This window comes from Monomorium pharaonis, chromosome 10 (genome assembly GCF_013373865.1).
Source record: "Monomorium pharaonis isolate MP-MQ-018 chromosome 10, ASM1337386v2, whole genome shotgun sequence".
Classification (NCBI taxonomy): Eukaryota; Metazoa; Arthropoda; class Insecta; order Hymenoptera; family Formicidae; genus Monomorium; species Monomorium pharaonis.
The window spans coordinates 20,242,054-20,267,412 of record NC_050476.1 but is presented as its reverse complement, the minus strand read 5'-3'; the positions used below and the strand labels follow the sequence as shown (position 1 = coordinate 20,267,412).

General features: G+C 36.4%; 1 protein-coding gene across 7 annotated transcripts in view; it reads left to right on the top strand.

The window, feature by feature from the left end:
* LOC105839332 (neural-cadherin) overlaps nucleotides 1–25,359 on the top strand; it is a 204,628-nt gene that overhangs the window by 46,848 nt on the left and 132,421 nt on the right. For 4 of the 7 annotated variants that reach the window (XM_028193761.2, XM_012685576.3, XM_012685573.3 and 1 more), the window contains exons 8-13: nucleotides 217–812; nucleotides 1,874–2,020; nucleotides 2,654–2,845; nucleotides 10,153–10,343; nucleotides 23,646–23,835; nucleotides 24,320–24,502. In XM_028193761.2, coding sequence (XP_028049562.1) covers nucleotides 217–812; nucleotides 1,874–2,020; nucleotides 2,654–2,845; nucleotides 10,153–10,343; nucleotides 23,646–23,835; nucleotides 24,320–24,502 — 1,499 coding nt within the window. Of the gene's footprint in view, nucleotides 1–216; nucleotides 813–1,873; nucleotides 2,021–2,653; nucleotides 2,846–4,258; nucleotides 4,325–5,406; nucleotides 5,419–8,318; nucleotides 8,510–10,152; nucleotides 10,344–23,645; nucleotides 23,836–24,319; nucleotides 24,503–25,359 lie in introns of those variants that run through there. The other 3 variants (XM_028193763.2, XM_012685574.3, XM_012685580.3) reach the window with 3 other exon arrangements.

Below are 25,359 nucleotides of genomic sequence, written 5' to 3'. Positions count from 1 at the left end.
CTGCGTAGTCCGATTCATAACTTTTAAATCAGTATGTATCATTGTTACACGTTCGCGATTCGTATCGTGTGTTCTAATCGGATCAAAAAGTCATGTATCTCTTACGGTTACGCTTTCCGCAAACGCTTGCGCCGTTGTTAATTTAGCGGGAGGCGCCTCCGGCGTTGCGCCGGGTCGGGATGTGTGATAAATAATAAAGCGAGCTCCGCTTTTCAGGCGAGCCGTCGAAAACCGGCACGGCGACGGTGCGGATATACACGAAGAATAAAAACGACGAGGAGCCGAAGTTCTCCCAGCAGGTTTACACGCCCAACGTCGACGAGAACGCCGGGCCGAACACCCTGGTAACCACCGTGGTGGCATCGGACAAGGACGGCGACAACGTGCGGTTCCGCTTCGTCGGCGGCAACACCACGTCGGGACAGTTCGTGATCGAGGAGATTACGGGCGTGATTCGTCTTCACGGGAAGGAAATCTCGTTAGATCGGGACAAATACGAGCTGAACGTAACCGCCCTGGACGACGGCGCCTGTTGCCCGAATGGCGACAAGACCATTCACACCAGCACAGCGGTCGTCGTAGTTTTCATAACGGATGTGAATGACAATAAACCGGTCTTCAAGGATTGCGGGATGTATTATCCGAAAGTGGAGGAAGGTGCGCCGAATGGCAGCACGGTCATTAAGGTACAGGCGACCGACGAGGATAAGGGTGTCAACGGGCAAGTCAAGTATTCGATTGTGCAACAGCCTAATCAGAAGGGCACAAAGTTTACCGTTGACGAAGAAACCGGCCAGGTCTTGACCAATAAGGTACTTCAATTAACGATCGTCTTGTTCACCGCTATGTTTTATTAAAAATATTTATTATATACTTTTATATCTTGATACATAGTTTTATATCTTCATTTGGTTACGTTTTTACTTTAAAATAATACGTGAAGCCTACAAGTTTATTTTTAAACGTTTTTTAATACTTGATTTGAAGTAACAAGCAAATGTTTGATAAAGTCACAAGTCAATATCACGTACGTTGGCTGTATCGGAATGTATCAGCTATAAAAGATAGTACGAATGTAATTCGCGTTAGAGAGTGCATTTAATATTCTACACTTGCATCTATTGTATTGTAGACCGAACGATAAGCATGTAAGGCACTTAACATTGTAATTACTATTCGTGTCGCGGGACCATAAAGATTCCTAACAAAAAATTATCATAATAACGTATCTGCTACGTTTTTACAAGTTTCTATTGCTCTTCTATTATTACTTTTATGTATATTTCATGTTAAATCACAAGCAGTATAAGAATACTACATATCTTGTAATTATATTAAATTTAAACAAAAAGAGTTCTCACGGAAAAAATAAATTGAGTGATTTAACAAACTTATAGTTTGTGCGAATTTAATATCTACAACTACAAAGATTTGATAGTTTAACAAAGAAATAATGTCCAAAAAAAAATAAATAAATTTTCAAAGCAATTAATTCCTTGCTACAGTGCAAATTATTATTGTAATAAGATTTCTTCATTACAGCAGCAAAAATATAACATCGTGTTAACTAATATGTTAAAAATTTTAATCAATATATTGATTTTCGCAAATTATTACATTAATAAATTTACTGTGTTATAATAAATATGAATTATAAATCTACTAAATCAGTTAAGTTATTTTAACAAATTATTTTCTTTTGTGCTGAAATTTTATGTTCCTTCAAAAATGTAGTAAAATTGAATCAGTTGTTAATTTAATCGTACTGTTTATCACGTATAAATAATTTTTAGAATTTATATTGCAAATAAATATTGTAGATGTTAAGCTTTAATGTGTTTGCATCTAGTAACGGACATGGCTGTATTTCCAGGTGTTCGATCGCGAAGGCGACGACGGAAAGTTTGTATCCGTCACCGTTAAGGCGACGGATCAGGGCGAGCCCTCGTTGGAAGGTGTTTGCTCATTTACCGTCGAAATAACCGACGTGAACGACAACCCGCCGTTGTTTGATCGACAGGTGGGTACACTCAGCCCGCAAGGCAAGCATTTAGGAAACCATACGGGTTAGAAATGCGAGAACAGATGTCCGGAAGTAAGACCGAAGACCGTGACGAAGCCGCCATTAGTGCGTCATATGCTTCGGGCGCACTTACCTCGAGAATACTCGCGACGTTTTGAACTGGGCTTTTACCGTTTACTCGATCGTGGCGCATAAATTCTGCCCTCCATCGATTTAATACGCGTACCGACGAGAGTTTGTACAGCGAGCCGAGAACAAGTCCATAATTTGTAAAGTCCGCAACACGAAGCTTTATCTAAAAGTGGATCTCGGTAAATTATGGTCTCGGCCCATTTTTCTATCGTAAACCTGTTGTTTTATATGTATATTTGAAGAAGATTTGAGTTGATACTACCTTACTATATTTTTTTATAGCTAATAAACTATCGTCAAAATGAGACCGGAAACTAATTAAATTAATAACGTTGCGCGAGAATAGAGTGACTATTTAACTGATTGCAATCCCGAGACTAAATATCTTACAATTTTCGATTTCACGTAATATGATTACGTTTTTGTAGCAAAGCAAACGTTAATTAAACATCTCACGATGTCTAAAAATATTGAACTAATGCTTCCGTTCTTTCGCAGAGGTATGTGGAAAACGTGAAGCAGGACGCGAGCATTGGGACAAACATATTAAGAGTGTCGGCATCCGACGAGGATGCTGATAACAACGGCGCGATCGTGTACTCGCTCAGTTCGCCCAACAACGAGCAGAATCTGGAGTACTTTGAGATCCAACCAGAGTCTGGTTGGATCGTGTTAAAGAAGCCCCTAGACGTGAGTATCCATTACATTAAATCGCTGATCTACATATCGTCTCTCTTTAGCAGTATGGACAGCATCGTTTTCCTGGAACACACCCACTTTTTCGTGGGCGAGGCTTGCAGTTTTTCTTTGCGGCTTGCCAGCTTCTTTTGCTCTCAGATACACTCGATATACCTTCGGGTAGAAAGGAAAAAAAAAAAAAAGCGAAAGTCTCAGCAATATAAGCGATGCTAACACAGCGCGCAATAATCATTGTTGCATTGTATATGTAATTATAATTATTAAGTTAATATTGTTTCGTGATGTCTCTTCAAGAATGAGATCCTACGGATTCTACTCGTCCCGAACAAGTGTCGCGTGTCCCAGGAATGTGTAGGCTATATACGTAGTATACTATATCTATTTATATATATACGTACATATATCTATATATATAATCTCGTATAAATATATAAAACTTGAGTGTACACCTTCTGCCGATATATTGTACGTTTGCGTTGACTTACGTTATATTTAACACGAATCCGTTTTGTTGCTGAGCGGATAAACTTGTATACTAATATACGTTTTGGTCGGCAATTATTTCTCTCATCACTAATATGCAACGAAATGAGTTTCCTTTTTACGGCACATGTATAGAACTTTTTAATTCCCATTGATATGCACAATGTGTTCACTATGGTAAATACTTAGCTATGCCTGATTTCCTCAAACGCTTCATGTACCTGAATCGATCGACCGTTCGGGCTATTTTTGCAACAAAACACTCTCTCTCTGTCTCTCTCATTCTCTCTATTGAGAACATACTCGCGGCGCGAGTACCTTTTTAAATGATTCCAAACGAAGCCTCTTGTCCAATTTTTTCATTCACTTTTCGTCGAAAATCGGTCGTCGAGTTACGTTATGAGCGGTCGAAAAGAAAAAAAGAAAAAGAAATCGCGCGCGTATACTTCTTTTCGTTTTCGAACCTTCTTTTTCTCTTCACTTAATTTCCTTTGTTCGCCGTTCGTTTTACCGCGTTTTCCGGTTTTCTGCCGCGACGCCAATCATGATTTTCGATCAATTTGGCGAGTTGCAAAATGCCGACCCGTGTAATTTTGCAGGAAAAAAAAAAAAAAAAAAAAAAATACGCGTGCGGATCGGCCCCGTACGTGCGTGTGCACGGCCGATCGGACGCGAACGTGTGCACTTTTCATAATTTTCCCAAAAGTAGCCAAGAAAGATTGTTTGTGATTTTTGTACGTGTTACGCGTTGTGGAGAAACGGGAAAAAAATGGAAAGGAAAGATGCAAAACGATGATAATAAGAGATATGACAAAAGAGATGGAAACGTTCGGAGGAAACTAATGATCTTTAATTAATCCAACTAACATTATTAATTGTGAATGTTTTTCAAAAGGGAAGTGATGTTTTTTGAACTTCCAGGAGCAGGTGGGAACAACATTTTTTGAGCCCCACGTACGGTGTACTTCAACCTCTACGCATTTTGTGGTGCATCAGACATAAACAATTTTTGACAATGCTTGCATATTTTATATGAATGTGTTTTTGATTCCTTTACAGGAACGGATCTCGCTCTCGCTCCTACATCCATCCTCTCGCCCTCTCTTTCTCTCATTATCTTTATCTCTATTTTTTTCCTACAGTTATCTCTAATTTCTTATCTTTCTTTTTTTTTCCATTTTATATCTATATAAAACAGGTATTTTTTTTTTAGTATGTTGCATTTTGTTGTTATGTCGATAATTACTTTTACTCAAGTAGTTGCTTGACATCTACTAATTTACTTATGTTGATAATTTTTCTGATAAGTTTCTTTATCTATTTATCTTATCTATCCATTATTTTAATTGACTGATATGTTAGGTGAGGCTTGCGTTTCCTTCGTTTGTTACTATTTCTTTCAGTTTACGAAGTTTCACATCTTACTTTTCGTTCCTACTTCTTTTCTTTCTCTTTCTCTAATTTCTCTCTGACGTTTCCCGAATTTTCATCCCACTCTCCCGGTGTACCACGACGTGACTGACAAAGAAAAGGAAAAGAACACGAAAAGTATTTTTGATTGAGAGCGTTTACCAATGTATAAATATGTGTATATACATATGTATAGATCATAAGAGAATTGTCCGTGGTGTGACATTTTTTCTTCTGTGATTGGGGCGGCATACCACTGTCGTGACGGGAAGAATGAAAGTGAACCGGAAGTAATCACGGAATGAAAGGAAAGCCGAAAAGCCGTGCGGATTAACTATCACGACGATCAGAAATAACGTCCATCGGTTTTTGAGTGTCGTTAAAAACGAGAACGAATCAGACGAGGGGTCGTCATAGTTTTTTTTCTCAAACCTACCCCCCTAAGTCTTCCTCCGAGTCACCTTTTGTCACCAGTCTCTGTGTCTCCCCTTTCTTTTCCCTCTCCCCGTCTCCCGATGCCTCTTTTTCGCATTCTCGCTTGCATGTAAATGCCTGCATTGGTTGATTTCGTAAAGAAACTAATTTGAACTTCTTATTGTTTATGTTTGTGTTCATTGCACCATTTACTTTCTTCGGATTTGATGATGACAAAAAAAAAGGGCTGTTTTCCAGTAAGTAGGATCTATATTCTTGTGTTTCACACCTTGCATCGAGACACATCACGATGTGACCACTGTTATACCAGCGCAAAAGAAAAGTATAATATTCGTTGCTAATAACTATAGAGCGCCTTTCCGTTCGATTATTCAATATTATATCGTTTCGATGATTTTACGCCTCTGTTGTTGTTATCGTTGTCACTCGGAGACGTCACTCTCTTTTTCTCTCTAGCTCTCTCTCTCTCTCTCTCATTCTTTTTCTATCAATCTATTCTGCTCTATTCTCTTTCTCTTCTTGCTGCTCAATTTCTACAAAATATTTCTATATCTAATCGTCTCTTCTCTCGAGCATTTTTGTTCGAAATTTTATATCACGCGCGATGTATTTTATATGTACATACACACGTGCTGTCGCGCTGTCTATTTTCGCTCTCTCATCCTAGTCTCGTATGTATCCGTAGGTGAAGGATGCCTTTACTGTGCCGATATTGCGCCATCAGTGACCTGATCAAATTGTTCGCGGTGTTGAATATCCAACGGACAATTCACGAATTTAATATAAAAACTAACTTTTTCTCTACATTAAATCTTTTTCATATATATCAAATTAAAAAAAATTGTATTTTCTTAAATTAAAATTTGAAAAATTACAAAAATTATTTAATTTGAAGAATGGAAACTCTAACACCTTGATATAATTAAGTTTTAATAAAAAATTTGACATTTAATTAAAATAAATTTACATAAAATAATTAAAAATTCCAAGTTAATGTTATAATATTTTATAATATCAACAGTATTTTTAATTTAGTTGTGCACTAAATACGATTTGTTTTATTAAAATTACGTAACATTGTCTTTCTGTTTGTAATTATATTTTACAAAGAAGCACTTTTAAAAAATATTATATACTTAATGAAATCATTATCAAAATATACATGTTTCATATGTGTACAATTAATTAAACCGTCCGTTGGATATCAAATGTTTTACAGGGATCTAGTTTTACTGGAACAGCTGCAATAATTACTTTTAATGTTCCAGGAAGAGAGCCGGTAGTTTTCGTTACTAGAAATCTTATGAGATAACAAGATCCCGATTATAGATGTTCGCAAACAAACGTTTACTTTGGGAACAAAGGAGATCGATTGTAGAATCGGTTTCCGAACGACGGACGTAATGCGGCACATTTATTAATATAAATCAAGATGTCGATATTTATCCTAAGATCAGCGGGTAAATAGAAAAAAAATTTAGAAGATTTTATATTAAAGTATTAAAAATTAAGTTTTAAAAATTAACACTTTATCCATTCAATTGTTATTCAATTCAATCTAATTCTAATAAGTTTTTTAAATATTTATTATATTAGTTTCTATTTCTCATGTGCCTTTTCAAGTTTTTAATATAATTTAAAATTGTAATGTCGAATATTTATCTTTTATAACTATTTACCCGCTGTTATACTCTATTATACTAGATAGTTTAGAACCTGTTACTTTTTAGATACAAATTCTTTGATACTTCGAGATATTTTAATAAGAATTTAGAATATTTAGAAGTCAAAGTGACACTCGTAAATTAGACGTGCAAAAAATGCGGAAAATTTGAGTCTTCCGATTTTTCAAGCAAATTTATGTTTTAACAAACATAGTCTTAGACTAATAAGATACACTGAAAATTTATAATGTTGTAAAATATTACTATTAAAATTTATAATATTATTAAATTTAATACAAGCATAAAGAAATATTAATTAGAAATGTATCAAAGAATCTGTGGATGAAAGAGGCAATTCTAGAGTATCTAGTACATCTCGCTTTCGTGTTATCTCGGATAGACGAGAATAAGCACAGCACTTTTCTAATGCAATTAATGTACTATTCAAAGAGTAATTTATATATATATATATTTTTTTTTTCATTAAAATTTCCTATAATTTAATATTTGCTACATAACGTTGCTACATGACGTTGCACAATTACTGAATTTCTTTTGTTGTCATAAAATTAAATTAAAGCAAATTGCACTGACAAAAGTATTTGTTTGCATTAATCAACTAATATAATCAATACAGCAATGAGCTCAAATATGCAAGCGTAGACATTCGACAGGTAGGTATACCACCTAACTACATCGTCTACATTTGTACATTTTACATCCATGATTTTTGTAATCTACATGTCTAATTAAGATTGATTATCAAATGCACATGTTAATATCGATGTTCATATCATTACTTTGTTAATCAACAGAAGTCGGCGATGTAGTATCTTCACCATTATTATCATCACAATCACAATCAACATCACCATCATCATCATCATAATTTTTATCATCATCATCGTCGCCGTCATCGTATCACTCTCTGTATGTTACAATTATTCACGAAACTGTTCACGAAAGACTCACCTCACAGCACGTTTGAGTTCATTGCAGTAAACTTTGCTCTCGTAAATGATGCACTTCTATTAAATTGGACAGAAATTATTAGGAAAATTAATGGATTTGTACGTTAGGAGAACAGTGAATCTATCACCGAGGTAACACGCAACGGAGTCATCCTACGTCCGCCGGGATACCTATGAGACTGCACGGTCCTTTATCTCTCTATTTTTCTGTCTTTTCTGTCTGTACGTCTTTCTCTTTTCTTCTACCGTTTCAATTTCGCGAATAAAAAGACCGTCGAGGATACTTTCACATGTGGACGCGCTCGATGCTGAGTGACGCCTTAGCTCTTTCGTAAACTCCAACGGAAAAGACGAAATAGAAAACAAAAAAAAAAAAACGAAAGAAAAGAAAAGTAAAAAGAGTGACGAAACGGAAAACAAAAAAAAAAAAAAAAAACCGCCAACTATAAAATCCCGAAAGAAAATGTCCTATAAGTTGACGGCCCAATGTTTTGCCACTAGCGTGACAGCTATCGCCTGCGAGTACGGGCCTCCGACAGAGGGATGCCAGTCTTGTCCGCAGACGTGGACGTTGAGTTAGACGTCGTAGACAGAAACAATAAACCACCTGTGTGGGATGCGAATGTATACGGCCCCATTCACATCAAAGAAAATGTCACAGTGGGTACTGTAGTGACGTCGGTGAAAGCCAGGTTTGTATGCTACGACATGACCGAGACAAGACACGTGACATGCCGTACCGTGCCATGCAGTGCTATCCCTTCTCTTTATCACTCTCTCTCTTTCTCTCTCTTTTTCTCTTTCTTTCTCTCTCTTTCTCTCATTTTGTCCATCCCATTTTTTGTTTTCTTTCCATTTAATTACATATTTATCTTTCTGTCTAATCGATTCCCTTCATTTGGACTTTACTTTCCGATACACTCCAGATTCCTCTTTTTTTTATTTCTCTTCTATTATGTTTCGACTCCTATTACAACATTTAATTTTCTCGTCTTTCTTTCTATATCTCTCTTTTTATTTTCTTTACAGAACACACAATTTTTTGTTCTCTTTTTGGTTACGGGAGCACTTATGGTTAAGCGCGGCGCGGTAGATCGCTGATTGGCGGACACTCCTTTTCCTATTACTACAACAACTACTATTACTATACTGCTACCACTATCTTTTCCCAATATGTACTGTAGCGAGCCGCGGTGATCGCTCATCGACGATATTTGGAGACAGCGAGGATTCGATCGGGCAGAAATTTTTTCGGGACTGGAGCCTTTTGCTTCCTAAGTGGAGTAAGTTTGAATGTCACAAAAAAAAAACGTAAAATTAACTGTTCTGATCACATCACTTTCGAATGTCCAAATAGTTTGTCTAGCATTTTATAAAAAATGAAAAATTTATAATTTTTTCTTAAAAAAAAAAAAAAAAAAAAAAAAACGTGGTACGAATTTATATATTATAACTTTTTTTGCATGCAATTTGTAACAACGAAAAGTTTTATCTTCAAACTGATATTAAAGTACTACGTAATTATACCTTTCCCCCTCAACTTTGTTCTCGAACTAAGTTTATAACAAAGAATCGTAGGATTATTACAAATTGCACCAAGTGATAGCAGTCTGGAAGAGCGCTCTCACTATATTAAAATCCATTCCGTAATTCTAAACTTACTCCACTTGAAAGTTCAACAGGCTTTCGTTTTCTCGGCAAATACGAGAGCGGCATAAACCACGCTTCTTCAAAGATTCCGAGGATGCAGCGACAGCCGCGGATCACAGCGAATATCTCGCAAAATAACAACCATAATTGTTGCAAATGCGGGAAACAAGGCGGAGCGGTGACCTACAGGCGTCTCATATATTAATATATATACATATACATAGCGTGCTATATATTAGTTTAGGCAAGGACGCAAGCGAGAGAACCTGCTGTGCCTTTTGCGATATTCACGCGACAGAATACAGGTTGCGGATCGTCGATCGTCCATCACGTCGCTCGTCACCCGGAGCTCGTACTGTTCGAGAACACCACGCAACTCGCAGTTGCGCGAGCACTTTTGCCATATAGTTTCATCGAACGTGCGAATTCGTGCACGAGGGTGCGTGCATAATGCGAGCTCGCGCCAAACGTTCCAGGCGTTGGCTGATGACCGAGGCAGGGCGAGTGATCGCCCAACGGATGAGAGAGGCTTCTTCCCTCCTCTCTCGGAAAAAAAAAAAAAAAAGAAAACGACGGGGAGCAACATGTACCATGTACTTCTCCCTCTCTGCCACGGGCCTTGGCGCCTTAACACTAACGCCGTTGTTTTTTGTTCCCGTTTGTTATACACGCGGTCTGGCCGTAGCGCGAGACGTACAAGCTGGAAGCGATGGCCAAAGACAGGGGCTACCCACCCTTGTCGCGAACGGTGGAGGTTCAGATTGACGTTGTGGACCGTGCGAATAATCCGCCCGTATGGGACCACGTAGTGTATGGCCCGATCTACATTAAAGAGAACATGGCCGTCGGGGCTAAAGTTGTGTCTATTAAAGCCAGGTCTGTCACACTGTCAATGCTCCGTGCGGCTCTCTGCACGAACCCGCCCTGCACGCAATCTCGTGGCAGTATATTGTTCTTGTGCACGTTAATTGATATTGTGTTCGAATCCACATCACACGCATCTCAACACCATACACACATACACACACACACACATACACACACACACCACTCGCAGAGGCGGCGCGCGCCACTCGCTCGCTCGCTCGCTCGCTCGCAAGCATACGCAGACACACTTATGTTCGCATATATAGGGTTGTGGCTCGTGGAAGACACGGTCGGAATATACAGGGGACACGTCTGCACGATCAGGAATCAGTGGAGAATATCGGAGGATCTTCGGCGCAGGACGTGGACATTAGAGCGATGGTTCTTGACGGAAACTTGGGGACCCGGATTAGCAAGAGATTAAGTAACGGGAGTAAAGAAAGTTCAAGTATCGAGGTACCTCAACTAAGTTATATGAGAGAAGTTAACAGATAAAGAAATAACAACACCTAGCTTCGATGAGAGCAAAGTGACAATAAAGTCAAGTTTTTTTTTTCAGCAAAAATGAATCGATATCTAAAAGCAATTAAAATTAAAATTACATTGATTGTTATTATTACGAAGTTCAACAGCAAAATACTTTGTTACCGTAAGAAAGGTATTAAATTCTACTTCGTGAATTCTAGTTTTTTGCAAAACACTGCGTGGGGAACCATCGCTTCAGCTCGGAACAGCTCTCGTATGAGAATAAATACGTCATTTGCATTTATATGAAGAAAACACGCGAGAGACGCATTCACACACAGATTAGGATATTTCGTAGGCGCGGTGCGCGATATCTGATACGTTCGCGAGATATCGCCTCATTAGTGTTGGCGTTCTATTACATCTCTTTTACGGCTACATGTGAACACACTTGTGAACAATATAATCGCGCGGACTTCGCTGAGCGGATCATGTTATTGAAACATTTTGCTGCATCTCGACACGTAGACGTTTCTCTTTTTATTTTCATGTTTACGAGTGCTTTAATCAATTCAGCAGCGAGGTTTAATTTTATTTTATCACGATATCAGCAAAGCGCTTCTTTCATACTAAATTGAATAACAACTCGACCGAAGACCGCTTTTCATCCGTAGATCGTGTCTCGTAATTCGCGGGAATATAAGAAACGGTATAAGAGCCCAGGGGAAGACTCGTGTCGAGCATCCGTCTCGGTGCACATTTATCACTAAAGTGCAATTCTCCGAACAAAGCGCCAGTTCTATTGTTGCATAATAATCGACACAAGTAGAATCGTGTTACTATCATTATGTTAAATATTAATTATTCGTCGCCTATTGTTGCGTGAAGATTATTGTTAACTCGCGTGAACGGGAAGAGCAGTTTTAATGAATCGTTATCAAAAAGACGTCGATTGCAATAAAATGTATTTAACATAAGAAATAGAGAAGGCGACATTTTTCAGTCAAAGCGGATCTTTGTGTTTGATATTTTACGATCAATTATTTCTCAGTTTTATATATCGCAATATGGTTGGACTTAAAATTGAAGCTAGAAATTAATACCTATAAATTAATTTGATCGTCAAATTTAATAACGATGATATGTGCATCTTGAAAACTGCCAAGAAAATCGGCGTATTTAACTTATGTGACTCAAAGAAGGATGCAAATTAATAGAAACTGTATCACAATTTTTATGCTAGCTTTATAAGATATACAACTATACGTAGAAAGATTTGCATGTTTCATATTTTATATATCACATTTATTACTCTTTATAAAAAATGAAGAAAATATTTTATACTTTATCCGAAATTTCAAAATATGTAACTTTGCAAAAAATATCGCAAATAAGTCACTTTGGAAGTGGTGTGATAGTAGTATATTGGCGGAAAAATATAGCTGACTGGTGCAAATGCGTCTTTTTGTAGCGGCCGTACCAAAAGCCGTCGGAAAAAAAAAAGTTAGTAATGGGTAGTTTGCGCTTGACGTACCGCTTTTAACGGCGGTCTCTCGCGGAGATACATGGACTTCCGGCGAGAACGAATTGGCTAATTACATACGTACACGCTGTACGAGAGGTGCCAGATGCAACGGTCACGCGCTGTCGGTGCAAGATAGTACATTTTATTGTAAATTCAGCGTACGGGTCCCATACAGTGAAATACACACCGCGTCACGCAAATATTTCGCTGGCTTATCTCGCTTAAACACGCGCCAATTCGATTCTTCGCGAGTATATTAGCAAGGAACACAATGCCAGCGCTTAATTCGAAGTTGCGAGCAAAGCCGTAATTTGATTTGAATTTTTTTTTCTTTTAAAGAAAGCACGCGTTGCATGATGCAAATTATATCCTTCGCAGGATATAATTTGCACAAGATTGCCATTTTTAAATAAATCTCCAACTATTACTTTCTACTTATTCGTTTCGCTCTTGTCGTGTGACAATTTCTTCGCGTGATATTCGTCATTGTATAACTTCGTAAGATAAATATCATATATGACTTTATACGATAAATAAGTTTTGCATGATATTTAGATTAAAATTCCGCCACAATTTTACATTTTAAATAACTAAAAGCAATATTAAAAAAAATATTTTACACAGCACAAAGTCTTACGCAGTTTCTCTGCTCAATGCTATCAATGTTCGTGATAAATATTCTTATTCTTATTGAGTCAGATCTAAATCAATCTTGTAAATTCAGGCATTCTCGCAGCAAGCACCACAAATTCCACATACCGTGTGGCCGTTAGTAACGTTAGCGACATTTCGGGGGATTAATTCCGGAGAGTTTACTCGTTAGGACCTTAGCTTTAATGACAGCCGGAAAGGGATGCAGCAAAACGTTTCGTTATTCGCCACGTTAGCCCGCCATTTTCCGCGAACTTTCCTCATCATCGTTGCGCCACGCACACGAGCCTCAATGCAAAAGACGCCACCAGCCAGTAATTATTACACACGTACACACACCCATTAACAATTAGCCGCCGATTAATCGCTTCTCTCGTCGGGGATTCGCGGCCCAGCAAGAAACGCATTAACATTAATTCGCGCCACACACAGCGAGTTAAGCCGCAAACGTTAACGAGCGATGGGTGTTTTTAAGTCGCGTGTTTGTTTCTGCGCTGCGATTCAATAGAGCGATATTGTATACTACAGTAATTTGCCAGCTACTTTGTACCACGACGAACTCTCTCGCGCCCGGAAATTAGAAACGCAGAACTTTCTGTCTATCTATCTATCTATCTATCTATCTATCTTTCATACATTTGTTGTGTGTGCCGTAAACATATTTTTGGGCATGTTTTACGAATAGATGCTTCCCTGGATTATATATTATTGATTTTGACCAACCATTGTCGTTTTCTTATTTCTTCTTTCGTCATATAGTTTATCATTTAATATATGCGTGCCTCGTTTGTTTCTTCTTAAGTTTGAGTTACCTCCGTTTTCTTTTCGCACCGGATTGGCTTTTTTCAAAATTTACTTTGGTCTCGTTTTTTCTCGTTGTGTATGCTCGTGTCGAGAGGCTCCGTCACTCGCGGTGAACGGAGTCGCGTGAGTTAGTCGAGTATTATATATTATACAATAGCTGCGGCCGCAAATGATCGAGCAGTTTATGATTTTCGTTGATCCCCGCCGCCTCCCCCCCCCGCCCCCACCCCGTCGATGCCTGACTTCGAAGTCATAGTCGAGCGTATGTCCCAAGTATGTCGTATGTACATACGTTTCGTTTATACTACATCCTTGGTTGTTATAAATTTGTCCGTTATCGCTATCGATTCACACATCTTGGTTCGTCGCCAGGACATGCATATACTCATTCAATATATATATTCCAGTCATCGACATACGTTTCATGAATGCCGTAATTAATTTTTGGGCATGTTTCGTCAGTTGCTTACCTTGCGTTAGGTTACGACGTGTAATCACGTTTTTCTCTGGTTTCGTTTTCTTTCTGCCCTTTTTTGCCCACCCCCCCACCCCCTTGTATTCTTCGAGAGCGTAGTGTGTTCTCGTAGTGTCTTTTTGTCGGCGAGACCTTTCTTGTTGCGCTGTTCGACAGCAAGTTGAGTAACGATTTAGATTGAAGTTGATGAACATAGTTAGAGCATCTTTTTGATTGCTGAAGTCACCGTCTCATATTGGAACAGTACAGTAGTGATTTTATATATATATATATTTCTCTCCAATTAAAATTGAGCGAGCAAGAGCATTTGCTAATTGACCCCTGCGACGCTACGTGACGCTCGCGGAAACGTAACCAAGCAGCGAGGAATTCTTTCTCTCCGTTCCTCACATTGTAGGGAAGAAAGAAAGGAGCATTATGGATTCACGAGACTCGAAATGAAAACGGTGTTACCAACGGTATTATTTCCCCACATCCGTCTGGGGCGCAAGTGAGCTGACGCACGTTTTTTTTCCAATACGATTTTATCGCGGGAAAACATTTCCTTTGAAAACAAGTAAATGTTTGTCGCAAAACAAATATCTCCATCTGTTACACTTTCACGTCTAAGTTGGATACGTATGACCAGAACGTGCGCTAACTGTAAATTATGCTCTGCAACGGTCAAGAGATTTTTCCCTCTCTCACGGAGATAAAATTGTATTGGAATAAATTAATAATACGTTAACATTCGTTCACACACACACACACACACACACACACACACACACACACACACACACACACACACACACACACACACACACACACACACACACACACACACACACACATACATGCATACACACTTGCATCGTCACCGCGCACCAATGGTTCAGGGGTGGTTATGCACAGAGATTGGGGTTGTGTAAGGTTTCTAACTTTGTCCTTCTTATCATAACTTAACGACACGTTAATCACTCTATGCGACAATCTTACTTTTTACAAGCTCTCGCTTTCTGCCCACACTTACTTAACGTAGTTGTACGACGTGTGCGTGCACACACACTCACACACTCACAGTGCAAACCTTCGGAACTAAGGATCACGCTTATGAGCTGTACTATCGTACTAACCGACCCGACTACGGTGTACACAACCACTCGACGCGGGAAACGTGATATCGTCCGTCAGACGTCGTCCGCAGGTAACGAGCAATTAAAATCGTCGTACGAGCGTCGTTTGTCAGGGGCACGGATCGCGCCATTATTCCGGCAGTAATGTGGAAATTCTCCTAAATTAACATTCGGCTTCAATGGCGCTGCTAACGAGCCATCGGAATTAATCAGGGAAAAACTTGTATGGCGCGACATGAATTTATTTTATATGCCGGTCACGTGATTAATAAAGCGCTGAATTAAATTTCGCGGAAAAATTGAGATTATATCCAAACGAAGAACGGCCAATCAATATTGATATTACGAGATTCTGGGCTTTCATGTGAGCTAACATTAACAATGTGTAATTTCACAGGAGTATTCCTATGAAAGGTAAACCAACGTGCTTTTTAAAGCAATGAGATGACCTCCTTTCTGTCAGTATGATTTCAGCAAGTGCATTTTTGTTTAAAATTTATTTGACGCACAACCAGTACAAAACGAAAAATCATAAGAAAAATTTAACAAATAAAAATTGAAAAAAAAAAATTGCCCGCAGTTCAGAAATCGATCTGTGTACACGTGTAGATTTTAGAAACGCAAAATGCCCATCTATTCTATTCCTAATGCCTCACGTTAATTAACGTTTCATTAAAAAGCGGCTGTATTCGATATAATCACATTTTAACATATATAAAATAAGAAGATAAGAGCAATATCGAGATAAGAGTTAATTTAATTGATTTGGCGATTGTAAATCGTAAAGATTAAAGAGTGGTTACGCAAAATACAATATATAATGGTACGATTGGCCGTAATTTATTTTCCGAAGCAATGCAATGTAATAAATAGCGGCATTGTTAGAATCTTTTGTGTTTAATGACAAGCTTGAAATTTGATCGAGTTACCTCGTCATGTGTTCCGGGATATTAATCGCGCGTTTCAAAGCCGTTTCGATTTTGTCGATATTAATGTATACTATATATATTCCGTGTTTTAAACGAATTTTAAATGAATGTTTCAGAACAATTTCGATATTGCAAAAATTATCTTTTGATCGAAATAATCTCGCTATGGAATATCCAATATTGCTGGCCTGATAATCATTCAAACCGTTATTTATTTGATACGCTCTATACCACGCTCTAGATTATCCGTCTTCTACCAATGGCAAATTCTTTGCAGTCGTCTCAACCTCGTCTTTGCCTCGTAAATTTAATTGGAAGCTGTTACTTTCATCGTTTATTTTTGTATAATATTCATATTAAATGTCTTGATGAAAATTTTATTCAAGCAAAAGTGTCTTGAAATTAGCTGAAATTACAATATTTATAATTTCAAGATTATACAGTGTTATATAATTATCTATGTTATTACTTAACGCAATTAAAAAGTTTGTAATGATAAAATTAATTAACTTCAGGTAATTTATTTGCATACACTGCAAACGAAGAAAAAAAAGGATTTAATCAGAAGTATAGAGTCAGACGTATTTCACGAATATATTTATAATTGCGCAAGTTGAACTGAACATTCGTTTGGGCATTTAAGTATTGCTAGAAATTTACTTTAAAATTCAATATTGACCGTCGAGCACAGACCATCAAACGATATGAAAACACGTTGTGATATACACATTGTGTATCACGAACAAAAATTGCCGTTTTTCATATTCTATTACGTTTCGACAAAGTACGTTTCGAGTTTTAATGATCAAAAATGTTTGTGTCAATATTACTGTCCGTTCGTTCAATGTATCGCGATATTTCGTCACCGTATTGTTGCCAATCGCAGAATTCGATGCACTCGGGTTTGATACATAGCTTTTGGCGTCCTGTAGATTTTGCCCAATATATAAAAAGGGAAATGTTTTCCGTATAAAGAATTGTAAATGGATTATTGACAAAAATCTGAAATACTGATAGGTTTATCAATCACAGCCGCGAGATGACTAAAAGTGATTTAAATCGTCGCAAGTATAACTAAATGCACAAAGCGAAATATATTTAATGATTAAAAAAAAAGTTTTATCGCGGAGTGTATTTGCATGGAATCTGTAACAAACGTTATGGAAAGTCAAAGTTTCAATGGAGTAACTTTTCGTCCGTTAATAACAGAATTATCATTCAATAATTATAGTTTATGCAAAATTATCATTCGACGCATAGCATAACAATGTTTAAACAAACATGATTTACGTTATATAATCCCGTTTATTGGTTGCTATTGTAATAAAAGAGATAACATCGTTTCAATTTTTTATGTTAGACCCTTTGGTTTCAAAAAACGCTGACGTAAAAAAAAAAATAAAAAATAAAACAATGTTATCGGGATTAATCGTAAAATATGTCGAGCCACACCAGTTTTATCATCTCCGCAAAAAAAGGTGTCAACATTTTTTACGGAAAATCCTTTCTACCTATATATGAGAGTGCCATTTCCCATAATTCGGACATACTTTTGCCTAGAGTCAAATAAAGTTCTCGAAACGTGTCCACGCGCAAGACTATCTGCTTTACATTATTCAAACAAAAATCCTTACCCTGGCCTGTAATTTCTAGTAAATCCGAATATAAAATCGCTCTCGAAGAGTGTTCGGGAGATGCGTTTCGCTCCGGAGACGAACGTGACTTAAGATCCGGATGACGTTTTAAGAATTCTCAGGAAATGACATTTTAATGTTGAAACTCGCTTTCCGTTCGAAGTTAAGCGACGAGAGCGAGAGATAGTGCACGTTTCGCAATATCCAGGTGAACTTAAACGCGACGATGTTTAAAATGTAACACGGCGCCGCGTAAATGATTGAGCTCCAGGCGAAACATGAGCACTTAACAGATCCTCGCGTATTCACAAACGAGCTTGTTCCACTAACGGCGCTACCGGGGCGATGCCCGTAGATTAAATCTTTCAAAGATCTCGTTAAGCGCGATGTACAATACAAAGTCTGAGACGTTTGCTGTATGTTAAACTTTTGAAATCCGGGATTTGTATCTGCATCGAAGGTCGCATATGTTTAACGACGCGTTTGATTTAATTTTCACGAGTTTGCTATCTGCCTATTATCTCATTTAACGGAAATTATCTCGTTTGACGAATAATATGAGATAGTAACGGAGAATACAATTCACTAATCAACAAAGGTATTACGAAATTATTATACGATTATTAACTTAGCATCTTAAATTGTCTTGTTCGATGTTATATTATAACAAGATACGGACTATGTAGTAAAAGTTAACAATTTCATCTTTATTCAAAATCTTTTCGAAGCACATGTTACAACAAAACGTAAAATATAGATAAATTTTTAAGATTTGTTCCCGTTTTTAGTACCTTCTAGTATCACGTGCACAATAATCTTCCTGTAAAAGGCAATGATTCCATAGTTGACATTTATATTGGCGTTTTAATACCATACTGTAAATCATACGTAATAAAAGTGGTAGTCTGTGAGAGCGAACTTTGACTTTTACGAGCGGCCATTAAATAACGCGTTCAACATTACATATATATGGGGTTATATTCGGAAAAGGTGAGAGTCATCTTTATACAGTGTAAGAAAAAATTATCGAATCAGAAAAATATCTTGAAAACAAAATATTAGAATTGTACGATCTTTTTTAATCTCATTTTTATTCTGCATATAAAAGTGTTAAGATAAGTTATCGAAGAATCAATCGAAAAGTTATCTTTAAATTAGTTAGAGATATTTTACATCTTATGTTAAAATATAAACTATAAAATATAGCTTTCGTAAATTATTTATAAAATCTATTTTATAATATATCAAAGATCTCGTAAATTTAAATAAAGTCTCCGTAGAGAACACAAATAGCAAAATTCTATCTTTCACTTAACTTCAAGTAAATAAATGTAATTCACTTAAAACGTAATACTTATGATAAATGTACATTTAAGATTGAAGATTAAAAAGTAACAATAAACAATATCGCTTCCAATAAAATTTTCATTGGGGAAAAATCATCTTTAAAATAATGTTATGAGATTTTTTTTTCTCACTTCTGACTGCGACATCTTATATATATTCTATTTCAGACCCAACCACAATTTCAATAATAGATTACCTTACGAATTTGGAGTTTTTCTGAAACAAAACTCTGTGGCAAACTATCATTTACGGTAACTTATTAAAATGCGATATTAAGTACTTCAGCAGTTAGATCTTTAAAGTCGAGAAAAGAAAAAGTCTTTTAAAGTTACGTAAATAACAGCATTTCTCTTCATTTAATTTCTGAAGTTAGTTTAGAAAACTCCTCATTTCCAATTGCTCACAAACATCTTTCCATCTTTCATTTATAACTTAGAAACTATTTCTCCTCGAGTATTCTAATTAGATATAAACAGTCTTCAAATTGGCTGATGAATTATTAAAATCGAACGGCGATGCTGGGACATTCTGTAGAAGAGTCGATGTCGTGCCCATTGAATTGACAAATGGCGCTGTCAATTTCGGTCGTGCGCTCTTTGAACCAGGGAGAAATCCCTCTCCGGAGACAGCGAGTTCCTTTCGGATCGATGAACATTTCGTGGACGTCTAACGGATGACACGACGGCTGTCTATAGCCATATGTACACACGCGGTACAACGTTCATACGCGCGGGACAAGGAAACGCACGCATCATACGCATTACACACACACATACACACACACACACATACACACACACACACACACACATACACACACACACACGCAGGCGCGTGTAGACGGTACACACTGGACGAGCGGACGATCGAACACGCATGTAATACAGCCGTGCGGTTCGTTCGACCAATGAGATGAGCTCGGACATGCGAATGAATATATCGAATCAGACTGCTATGGTTTCTCAGGAATTAATTAGAAGAGATATATCCTTGAGATATATCTTATTAGGAATAGAGGCAATTTCAATAGGAACTTGTTTAATTAAAACAAATTAAAAGTAAATCACGCTCCCGAAAAGATTTGGATATTTAATCTATATAATAAAAATTAAATTAAAAATTTATATCATTTACTTATATATATAGTGTGTATACACACACACACAGCTATGCAATAATTAAATAGAGTTATAAACAATCGTTTGGATCAATTTACAAATTTTGTGTACAGTACAACAATTTTGGATGCAGGCAAAATAAATTTCGATTTATTTGATTTAATGTCGCTATTCCTATAATGAGGGGTTATCAGCAAGATAATTAATTTAACTTATTCGAATCAAATTAGAGATTAGGCGTTTATGCATAATTAAAACATTATAATTAATTTTGAACGAACTACTATGCAAATCGTAAATGAAAGCTAATTAGTTGTTAATGAATTCTGCATAATATTCATTTGCCTTGGAGTGTGATAATTGCTCGAGCGAGATTTCAAAGGTAAAAGTTTATCCTGCATCTTTTATCCGGTATTTAATTATAATATTAATTAATATTTTACATGACATACACTCTCATATAAAAACAATTTTAATAATTTATCAAATTTTAAAATATTGTAATATATTTCATAAACATCTATGCGCTCCGTTAACTAGCGGTTTTATTTTATATCAAAACAAAAATTGATCTTAATTTATGTATTTGTTAAACATTAATTAGATTTTAAATAAATTTTGCAGTTAACGAGTATTTTACACGGTATGCTAATTTCAGTCTTTCAATTTTGTCCAATGTGCTTACATTATACTAGTTTTTATAATACATCCCATATTTTATTATCAGCATTTATGTTTCAAATTTACTATTAGCGTATTTTTCTAATTGTAATATACAATATTAAATTAATAAATAAATTAGAAGAATAATTCAATAATCTTCAAGTAGAAAGATTAATTCAACTTATTGTATCATTTTCTTGCAGTAAAAAGAACTTCTTTTTTACAAATATATAAATATTAGTGTTTTACATTTTAAATAGATGCAGTAAAAAGTAATAGAACATCTTTTAAAATATATTTATAAATTATATTAATATCTCTCCCTCCATCCTCTGCCTAACATTAATAAGTTCCAACAGTTAGATTCGTCAGTTAGGTAAACTTGGAATAAGTCACTATTGTTGAAGAGAGTATAGTAATCTATAGACTACATTAGCAAATAACAATACGTCACCGAAACATAACAGTCTGATCGACTAAATCACTCATTCACTCGAAGCTCGACTCCGTGCTCGAACTCGTGCATTTTAACACACAGCACATACAATAGGGTTGTAACACTTCTGCCATCGAATTAACAATGATAACAGTCGTGGATAGTAATTGGCCCGCGCGAGCGAACGCGAATGTAGTTAGAGCAGCAAATATATGCCTTTTGACTGCGTGAACTTTGCCTAGGGTTCTGCCTAGGGTCATTTCTCGGTAAGAGCTCTTGTTAATACGCGCATATTTAATGCAACTTATTGTACACACGCGCGCAGTTGTGTGTTAAGCGTAACCATATAGAGAAACGGAAGGGAAACCAAAAAAAAGGAACGGGCGACGACGGGAAGCAAAAGACGTGCGGCGCGTTAGGTAAAATCCACCACTGATCACTATACGTCGTATTAATTGATTTTGACCGGTATAATTTCCACATCTATTTAACTTTCGACATATAGTATAAAAAGAAAATCGAGACGTATATATTAATCGTCACATTTGAAGTATCGCAATGGAGAGATTAGCTTCTGTAGCATCGGAGGAGGAAAACGGTGTTATGAGAAAGCGGATTAACTCATTGTAAGCAAGAGTAGTTTTCAGTAAATTAAGTTTGAAATGCGGAGTTCCATGTTGCTGGCCCAGCTGTGTGTACAACTCCTTTTTCTTCCTTTTTATTTCGCGGGATTAACCCACTTTTGCACAACACCGTTCGGAGATTCTGTAATCAGCGAGATTATACCGATCGTTGCACCGGGCGATGTCAAAGATAATGAGAAAAGGATACGGTCGATAAGCTCTGCTGCCGCGTACATTTAATGTATAGGGATCAGTGAGATGCCAGATTGTCGAACTATTATCTCTCGTTTTACCCTAGATGTATTAATACGCTCCAGCGAAGGAGTCTCTTTTTTTCATAACGACGATCGAACGTTTAACTCTCGTTTACTGGTCTCTCTCTCTCTCTTTCTCTCTCTCTCTCTCTTTCTCTCTTTTCTGGTCGTGTACGCATCGCGCGTGAATAAACGCGTATGCGACACCTCGCATGATCTTTTATTTCGAAATAATTTTCTTATCATTATATCAGTAACCTATTTTTAATATACATATGTACAGGATATCCCAAAACAATCGCTACTCCTTTTGTCTACGAATCTATTAAAACTGATTTTTTCTTAGCAAAAGATTTAATTAAATGTTTAATTGAATTTAATTTCCCACACAATCTTTGCTCTTATAAAATATTTCAACAATGTTATCGCTATTTAAAGTTTATCGTTATTTAAATTTAAAATAATGTTTATTGAAACTGAAAATTCAAAAATAAAAGTAGTATATGTAAATTAAGAAGATTATACTGCAATGTATTGTAAAAAAATTAGCTAAAAATGTGTATTTATTACCTGCATTATTTTATTATCTGTATACGTACATTTATAAATAATTAAGAACATGGCACTCAAATACATAATAAACTAAAATTAAAATTTAAAATTCAAATAAATCTCATAACGCAAAGAATTTGTATTTCTAAATGCATTAAGATAGTTACATAATTATGTAGTTTAAATTATCCTTGAAAATTGTAAAATTTATATAAACACAATTTTTTCCGTATACGAATCTTATATTTAGAGCCAAATATAGCTATGCTTTCAACGTGATAATAGTAAATGCAATTTTTTACAAATGAAATCCACATTTTATACATTTTTCTAACATTTAATGTGTTATCTAAATGCGAATATCGGCAACACAGAGAGCGGTCAGTTATAGATATCCCGTATATTCGAAATTTTGAAACTAGAGCAACCGGTATCGTTTTATAAATCGGAAAGAGGAGGTCAAATATTACATAACATATGTAACAATTGCCTTTCGATTTCCGAATCACGTAAAGATATCGATTGTTCTAACTTCAAGATATCATTATGTATATACATATATGAGTCCTATTCTTTTTCTCTCTTCTACCTTAGAAAATTTCCGTTCTCGTTTCTGTTTTTCCGTTTTCCGTTTCCGTTTCCGTTTCGTTAAGTTGTTCTCGGTTCTACCGGGCAGCCGGTGCGTGCCTTTGTAATACGCCCCTTTGTGTGTGTCGACAGCTCTGGAATCGACAATAATCCGACGGTCTTTTACCACTTAATGCCCGGTTCCACGGCGCAGACGAACAAGTTTCATACGTTTTACCTTCAGCAACGCTCTGAAATGTCGACTACTTGGGCCGATATTAAAGTTAATCATCCGCTGGACTACGAGAGCATAAAAGAATACAATCTCACCATACGAGTAGAGGTATGATTTTTTTACATGTGCGCGCGCTTTAGCAAGTAGAAAAATTCTCTACATAATCAAAATATCTTGTAGAAAAATATAAAAATATCCCACCTTCCAATAGATAAGAATAAAAATCTAATCGCGCTATTATAGCTAACAATTTATGAGAATAAAATTATAGGACAATAATATTTTGCATTGACAATAAAATATTAACTTTTGTGTATTTAATATAAATAAGTGTATCAAAGTAAAAGTTTTTAGCGTTTTCAGCATTAAATATTAGAATATAAGTTTTTGAAAAGAAATAAAAATTGATGTAAGCAATAAATTCCATATCGTAGCTGCATTAGAATGCTGGATGCGTATAATCCAAAAGAAACTCGAAGTGAATAAATATATTCGAATGCATTCGTAATTTTACGCGGGATTAAAAACAAGGAATCGGTGTCAAGAAATGCGATGCACGATCGTGTAACCGTGGTTAACTTAATCCTACCAGAATAATGGAGCTCAACAGCTGGCTTCCGAGGCAACCGTGTACATCATGCTGGAGGATGTTAACGACGAGATACCGCTGTTCACCGAACGAGAACAGGAAACCGTACTCGAGGGTGAACCCGTGGGCAGCAAAGTCACCCAAGTGAACGCCATCGACAAGGATGGGACATTCCCCAATAATCAGGTAAATCGATATCGTGCGTTATTGCATAGTAAAACAAACAGACGTATTCTGAGACAGCATTCAATTAATTTCGGCGCTAATCAATTATTTAAGGAACTACTTAAAATATAAACTAAAAAAAAATACACAAATCATGTAGCACAAAATTTTTTTCTGTTTTTCAATTTTTGCATTAAAATATACAGTCAAAAGATGTATTCATCAAATTTAGATAAAAAGATATTTCATACATTAAATGATATAAATTTCTATGCTTTTATATTTGGTTCAATAAATAGTCATTGAAGATATTCATAATAATTTTAATTTAAAACATGTGAGGACACATGCGCATGTAAAACAATTTGGTTTTTAATTAATTTAAATTATAATTTTATTATATTAATAATATCCGGTCTTTTGCTAGTGTAACACAATCAGATTTATCAAAGAAATAAAATACTTTAGGCACATGTTTAAATATTATGTGAAATGTAATTAACAAAAAACTAAACTGATTAAAATTAGCAAAGAAATTTAACTTGTTTATACCGAAAGATAATCGAGAAAGACGCATCGCACTCGACGCGAGTCGTCTCGTTTTTTTACCGTAGAGATCCGACTCCGAATGAATCGATCGTAGGAGAATTGCGGCGAAACCGCACAAGAGAACCAAAGAACACGTTCGACGCTGAACTATTGCGGGGCGCTGAGTAGGACTTAAGCTCAGTCGTCAGAGTCTTGATTGAAGAGAATCGGGAATTGGAGAATAAGGGTGGTTACAGGGGTGTTTAGACGCATAGCCATAACTTAGGCTGTCGCGTCGAAACTTTAATGTTTCGTATGGAAATGTGCACTGTCGCCGTTGGCGGTGCGTT